The sequence below is a fragment of the Bos javanicus genome, chromosome 7 (assembly GCF_032452875.1).
Source record: "Bos javanicus breed banteng chromosome 7, ARS-OSU_banteng_1.0, whole genome shotgun sequence".
NCBI classification, from domain to species: Eukaryota; Metazoa; Chordata; class Mammalia; order Artiodactyla; family Bovidae; genus Bos; species Bos javanicus.
In genome coordinates this window covers 10032906-10040757 of record NC_083874.1, presented here as the reverse complement: position 1 = coordinate 10040757, position 7852 = coordinate 10032906, and the positions used below count along the sequence as shown (strand labels likewise).

Genomic DNA, 7852 nt, shown 5'->3' with positions numbered 1-7852 from the left:
AATTTTGACATTTGGTTTGCTATCAAGACAACATTAATGACCATTTTGTTATTCAAGTTTAATTTAGATGACATTATTAAAATGTAACTCCATTAAAGTTCCCTTTCAGGTAACCAGAGGAGTTTGAAAGAAAATGAATGTTTGTGGATAAAAACTTATGACCCTAAAACACAGGACTAGACAGGAATTCAATTGTTCTTGTGAGTCACCCTTTTATTATAAAGACTGAAGAGATTCTTTACCATAGAGAGGACATAAAATGGTTATTATTTGTAATGTACATGCATTTCTCCTAAGTTAGTATTATGCCTAACTTAGAAAATAGGAAGATATTTCTTTAGAGCAGCAGCAGAATTCATGTATAGGCAGCACTCTAAGTTTTCAACCAGAAACCAGAAGATAATCTAATAAAAGCACATAAAATAAGCCATTGAATCCTTCACTCCAACATATAAACCTCCTCTCACTTGAATATTGATTTTCCATAATTTAAGGAGTTGACATATAACAAAGATTTTGCTATATCGTATTTCATAATATTGTGATGGCCTCTGGCATACATCACCATGAATGGGCCATAGGCATACATATGTCCTCTCTGGAAAGGAGAGGTCACATTCTTTATGTCAAATATTTATTCAAATTTGTGTTACCTATTATCCAACTGGTTTATTTAAGTGACTTATGTCATCTAAGACAACTAATGCCTTATTGATTTTCTGTTTGGACCATCTGTCCATTAATATAGTTGGGTTTATAAATTGGTACAGCCACTAAGGAAAATGGGCTTCCCTCATAGCTCAGTTGGTAAAGAATCCGTCTGCAATTCAGGAGACCCTGGTTTGATTCCTGGGTTGGGAAGATCTGCTGCAGAAGGGATGGGCTACCCACTTCAGTATTCTTGGGCTTCCCTTGTGGCTCAGCTGGTAAAAAATCTGCCTGCAATGTGGGATACCTGGGTTTGATCGCTGGATTGGGAAGATTTCCTGGAGAAAGGAAAGACTACTCACTCTAATATTCTGGCCTGGAGAATTCCATCAACTGTATACTCCATGAGGTTACAAAGTCAGACATGACTGAACAACCTTCACTCACTCACTCACTCATTCACTCTGGAAATCAGCAGGGAGGTTTCTCAATGACCTAAAAATAGAACTATTATATGACCCTGGAAATTACTCTTGGGAATAGTTATATAGTTAAGTCACTCAGTCGTGTCTGACTCTTTGCGACCCCATGAATTGCAGCACGCCAGGCCTCTCTGTCCATCACCAACTCCCAGAGTTCACCCAAACTCATGTCCATTGAGTCAGTGATGCCATCCAGCCATCTCATCCTCTGTCGTCCCCTTCTCCTCCTGCCCCCAATCCCTCCCAGCATCAGAGTCTTTTCCAATGAGTCAACTCTTCACATGAGGTTGCCAAAGTACTGGAGTTTCAGCTTTAGCATCATTCTTTCCAAAGAAATCCCAGGGCTGATCTCCTTCAGAATGGACTGGTTGGATCTCCTTGCAGTCCAAGGGACTCTCAAGAGTCTTCTCCAACACCACAGTTCAAAAGCATCAATTCTTCAGTGCTCAGCCTTCTTCACAGTCCAACTCTCACATCCATACATGATCACAGGAAAAACCATAGCCTTGTCTAGACAGACCTTTGTTGGCAAAGTAATGTCTCTGTCTTTGAATATGCTGTCTAGGTTGGTCATAACTTTTCTTCCAAGGAGTAAGCGTCTTTTAACTTCATGGCTGCAGTCACCATCTGCAGTGATTTTGGAGCCCCCAAAAATAAAGTCTGACACTGTTTCCACTGTTTCCCCACCTATTTCCCATGAAGTGATGGGACTGGATGCATGATCTTCGTTTTCTGAATGTTGAGCTTTAAGCCAACTTTTTCATTCTCCTCTTTCACTTCCATGAAGAGGCTTTTTAGTTCCTCTTCACTTTCTGCCATAAGGGTGGTGTCCTCTGCATATCTGAGGTTATTGATATTTCTCCAGGCTATCTTGATTCCAGCTTGTGTTTCTTCCAGTCCAGCGTTTCTCATGATGTACTCTGCATATAAGTTAAATAAGCAGGGTGACAATATATAGCCTTGATGTACTACTTTTCCTATTTGGAACCAGTCTGTTGTTCCACATCCAGTTCTAACTGTTGCTTACTGACCTGCATATAGGTTTCTCAAGAAGCAGGTCAGGTGGTCGGGGATTCCCATCTCTTTCAGAATTTTCCACATTTTATTGTGATCCACACAGTCAAAGGCTTTGGCATAGTCAATAAGGCAGAAATAGATGTTTTTTCTGGAACTCTCTTGCTTTTTCCATGATCCAGCGGATGTTGGCAATTTGATCTTTGGTTCCTCTGCCTTTTCTAAAACCAGCTGGAACATCAGGAAGTTCACAGTTCACGTATTGCTGAAGCCTGGATTGGAGAATTTTGAGCATTACTTACTAGCATGTGAGATGAGTGCAATTGTGCAGTAGTTTGAGCATTCTTTGGCATTGCCTTTCTTTGGGATTGGAATGAAAACGGACCTTTTCCAGTCCTGTGGGAATATATACACCCAAACTATAAAAGGACAAATTTGAAAAGATGCATGCACCCTAATGTTCATGGCAGCACTGTTTACGATAGCCAAAATATGGAAGCAACTCAAATGTCCAACAATAGACAAGAGTATAAAGAATATGTGCCACAAATAAATAAACATTAATATGTATAAATAATGAAATGTTACTCAGACATTAAAAAGAATGAAATTTTGCTATTTGAAGCCATGTGGATGGATTTAATTATTATTAGGTTTAGTGAAATAAGTCAGAGAGAGAAAAAATAGTGTATGATATAACTTATGATGTATGGTAAATGATCATATGGAATCTTAAAAATAATACAAGAAGAATATATGCAAACAGGGATATACTCACAGATACAGAACACAAACTAAAAGTTACCAGACTGTAAAGAGAGTGGGGTATGAGCAAATTAGCAGTATGGGAAAAAGAGAGGATAGTTACTGTATAGGCAAGTAACAAGGATATATTGTGTAGCACAGGCAATTATAGACATTATCTTTTATTAACTTTTAGTGAAAAATTGTTGGGGGCCAGCGTGAGGCACCCCACCCATGGCAAAGGTCATGAGGAAGGAGGTTCGACATACGCAAAGGCGGGATTGAGCCTCAGGAGTCCCCCTGGAAATTCTCGAGCATCTACCCCCATAACCAGATCCTGCCTACTTTACTACTTTGTGCTCTCCCCTACACCTCTGACTTTATGGGTGGCTGTCCCCCACCACCTCTTTTGGAGAAGGAGTTAACTTAGAGCTCCAGTTAATAATAATTCCTGGGTGTGATAGGAGTGTTTCAACCTACAAACTCCTCTGAAGGTTCTCTAGCCTGCCTGACAGGCTTGTCCGGCCACATGTGATTGCTCACAGCCTCCCAACCCTGAGAGGCATGAGATTCTTTAAGCCTTCTAAAAACAGGTTCCTTAGAAAAGTTAGAAAACCATTAGTATACATATAGTGGGCTGATTAGAAATTGTATTGGTGAAGGGTTTTTCATTTGTTGAGCCAATGTTTGTTGCTAAGACTCCACATCCCCTGTCCTTACACACATTAATGAATATATAGAAGAAATAAGTATTAACCTTTGATATAAATCATGTTAGACCTTAGGACAAGTAAATTCTTTACTTAACTAAAACCCACTACACCCTCACCCTATAGGAATGTAACTTTATTTGAGCGACATCTGTTTTAAGAATAATCACCCTTGGAGAAATAAGTGTTGACTGACCTCTGTCACAAGGAGAGGGTCTTACATTGTCAGCAGGCCCCCCTGGCCAGAAGATGATGTAACACCCCTAAGATCGCTGTATACATTTGTGTGAAGCACCTGACTTTAATAAAAGTCAGGACTGCTGTCCCTGCGTGAGTTTTGTATAACATCTCAGTGTATAAAAACAGACTCTGGAAAATAAAGAATTGGGATCAGTTCCTCTAAATACTGGTCTCCCCATGTCTCTCTCTCTCTCAAACTCTGGCTGATTCTCCATCTGGAGCACGGAACCCGCCATGCTTACTAATTATGCCTGGGCTTCTAAGATCCGACCAGGGAGGCCTCAGTGTCTCCTCTCCTTCGGGAGAACGGAAGGACTCCTGTGGCCTACGTAAGTGGTGCAAGCTTCTTGTCTTGAAGTTTTATTGGTCTCCCGTATAAACCAAGCCACTCAGCCTCTTTCCTCCACTGAATTTTCCTACTGAGCTATCCTCATTCTATTACTCTTTATATCTTTGATGAATATTTAAATAGTCACCAACGCCGTCTCCCCTTCAAATACCCTGGAACAGCCGGGGCTGGACCCCGGCAAAAAATAATCTGTAAAAATACTGAATCAGTGTGTTATGCACCTGAAATAAATAAGATATTGTGAATCAACTCTACTTCAGATTTAAAAATCAGGAAAAAAATTCCAAAAGTGCATTGCCTTGGGGATACCACATGGATACAGGCATTTGATGATCTATTTTTGCCATTAACTATGGTAGGTATGGGGCTTCCCAGGTGGTTCAGTGGGTCAAGAATCTGCTTGCAATGCCAGAGACCCAGGAAACACAGGTTCAATCCCTGGGTTGGGAAGATCCCCTGGAGAAGGCATGGAAACCCACTCTAGTATTCTTGCCTGGAAAATGCCATGGACAGAGGAGCCTGGCAGACTACAGTCCATAGAGTCACAAAGAGTCAGACACAAATCAAGCAACCGAGCATGCATGCACACACATGGTAGGTATGTGAACAAGATAATAGGAACTTAAAGAGGAAAAGAAATTAAATTGCACGTTACAAATGACACTAAATTTTAAAAGTCTAGAATATCAGGAAAAAGAGTTAAGGTAGTTATATACAAAGAAATGATACAAACAAAAATCAGATCTGTTGTTTGAGATTTTAATCTTTACAAATACATGAACAGACATAAATGCTTAGAGTAGTTTTTCTTCATAGCAGAACTACAACTCATGACTATTCTTTATACAAACAACAAAAAAGTCATTGATGCTATATGTTTTATTTGAGAACAATTTTTTTTTATTTTTTAATAAATTAATTTTAGTTGGAGGATAATTATGAAATTGTGATAGTTTTGCCATACATCAACATGAATCAGCCACAGGTGCAATATGTACCCCCATCCTGAACCCCTTCCCACGTCCCTCCCCATTGAAACATGCATATTACCATATGTAAAACAGATGATCAGAAAATAAATTATTTTAAGAAGGATTTCTCAGGTGGCGCTAGTGGTAAAGAACCTGCAGGTAAGACATAAGAGATGCAGGTTAGATCCCTGGCTCAGGAAGATCCCGTGGAGGAAGGCACAGCAATCCACTCCAGTATTCTTGCCTGCAGAATCCCATGGACAGAGGATCCTGGCAGGTTATAGTCCATAGGGTCACAAACAGTTGGACTTGACTACAGTGAATTAGCATGCATGTAATTTTAAGAAATTCATCTAGTTATATGAAAAAAGGATTAATTCCCAAATTATCCAGATCCAAGGCTAAGAATAAATCTGAGAAAGTGGGAAAACCATAAAATGAAAAAAAATGTTTGAATTATGAGAGATATCACAAGCCTTAACTAAGGTATATAAATCGTATGAAGAAGCTGAAGTCAAAAAAAGGAAAATTTCAGGAAATAAATTGAAAGAGCAAGTTCAACTTCCACAGCCTGATCAAAGACTAGCAATCTATGATTCTGAGACCTTTCTTCAGCCCAGGTGAATTACGTTTTTTTATAGCTCACATTTGAAAGAGCGCTCTCAGGGCTCTCTTAATGTCTCTGTTCCTCAGAATGTAGATGAAGGGGTTCAGCATGGGTGTGACCACCGTGTACATCACTGAGGCTGTTGCACTTGAGTGTAGGTTGTGGGGAGCAGCAGAGCTAAGATACACTCCTAAGCATGTACAGTAAAATAAGGAGACAACTGAGAGGTGAGATGCACAGGTGGAGAATGCTTTATACTTCCCCTGAGCTGATGAGATTCTACATATTGAGGAAGCTATCTTGCAGTAAGTGTAAAGGATAGCAGCAAGTGGAACACCACCCAGAAGCCCAGCTGCAAAATTCATCATCAGTTCATTAAGAAAGTTGTTGGAACACGCAAGTTGAATCAACTGCTTGAGTTCACAGAAATAGTGAGGGATTTCCACCTCTCTGCAGAAGGACAGTGTCAATACCATTAAGGTTTCTAACAAGGAATGTAGGACACTAATGATCCAGCTAACCAAAACCAGAATTCCACAGTGTTGTGGGTTCATGATGACTGTGTAGTGAAGGGGGTGGCAGATGGCCACAAAGCCGTCGTAAGCCATCACAGTCAGGAGGAAGTCATCCAACCCTGCAAACAGCATGAAAAAATACATCTGAATCATGCAGCCTTCATAGGTTATAATGTGGCTCTGTGTCTGGGTGTTACACAGCATCTTTGGGGTGATGGTGGAGGTGATACAGATGTCTACAAAGGATAGGTTGGAGAGGAGGAAGTACATGGGGGTGTGGAGGTGGGGGTCTGAGCTGACGGCCAGGATGATGAGCAGGTTTCCAAACACAGTGATCAGGTACATGGGGAAGAAAGGTCCAAATATGAGGGGCTGCAGTTCTGGTTCTTCTGAAAATCCCAGAAGAAGAAAACCTGAAACATGTGTTAGGTTCCTTGGTACCATGGGCTGAAGGTAACTATGAGAAAAGGGGAAAATAACATGACTGATTTTTACACAATCAGATATTACTCACATTGTTGAAGGGCTGCCATTTATAATTACTTATCAAAATATTAATTTCAAAAATTTGTTTATCAATTCAGTCCCCTTGGTGGAATTTCTTATGTCATCTTTAATTAGCAAGCTTGTTCAACTTTCAGCATTTTCCCTGGCAAGTCAAATATTTCTCATATTTAAGGAGAATTTTTTTCATTTTTTCAGGGCATTTAAATTGTGTGCTGACAATGTTCCAGGTGCTGTCTAGTCAATGAGTATGGGGAGCTTAAAAATAAAAACTCTTACTATCCATCTACAGAGAAATATCCAGAGAATTAAAAAAAAAAAAAAGTATGTATATCTTCTCAGACCGTGACACATGTTATGAAGAAAATGAAAGCAGGTATAAGAGAATGAGTAAAGAAGGGGTGCTATTTTTTATGGATGTTCATGCTAAGGCTTGAAAACTTGAAAAACAAGGTGACATTTCCATGAACATATCAGATGAAATGTGTGCCAGGCAGGGAGAACAGCAGTGCAAAGAGAGGTACTTCTTTAAGATGTGCGGTATGGGAAAGGTAATGGGCAGGGGGGAAAGTGAGGAGAGATGATGTCATAGGGTGCTGAGGAGCAAGGTGGCCTCCCTGCTGCTGCTGAAACATCAAATATCAAGGAGTCCCTTATATACATTATGTATTTTAGAACTTTAGGAAATTGTTGCAAAGTTGGCTTGTAAATACTAATGAATCCTTTCTATCAGTTGAGTTTAGAACTCTGTTATAAGATTCACCTTGGAATATATGTGCTCAGTACTCCTGCTTGGACGACTTCACACACTTCACAGGGCATGAAAACACACACACACAGTAGAATCTTCTTTCCTATGCTGTGTAACTTCCATGTCTTTTTCACCCCTAACTACCCTTATTAAGTTAGATGTTGATATAACTCAAGATGATCATGGCAAACTATCTAGAAATGGCATTCAGAAATTCCAATTTGTAAATTTTCCAACATTCCAAGATAGCTCTATGGGTAAAGAATCTGCATGCAATGCAGGGGACACAAGAGACCCAAGTTTGATCCCTCGGTCGG

General features: G+C 40.0%; 1 protein-coding gene across 1 annotated transcript; it reads right to left on the bottom strand.

Annotated features, from left to right (window-relative positions):
* Nucleotides 1-5714: 5714 nt before the first annotated feature.
* LOC133251954 (olfactory receptor-like protein OLF4) lies at nucleotides 5715-6724 on the bottom strand. The gene has a single exon (XM_061424723.1). It carries the CDS (start codon nucleotides 6722-6724, stop codon nucleotides 5801-5803), a length of 924 nt encoding a protein of 307 aa, XP_061280707.1. The 3' UTR covers nucleotides 5715-5800.
* Nucleotides 6725-7852: the final 1128 nt, after the last annotated feature.

Coding starts and splice junctions, on each gene's coding strand:
- LOC133251954 (XM_061424723.1), bottom strand. CDS start 6,724: ATGGTACCAAGGAACCTAACACATGTTTCAGGTTTTCTTCTTCTGGGA.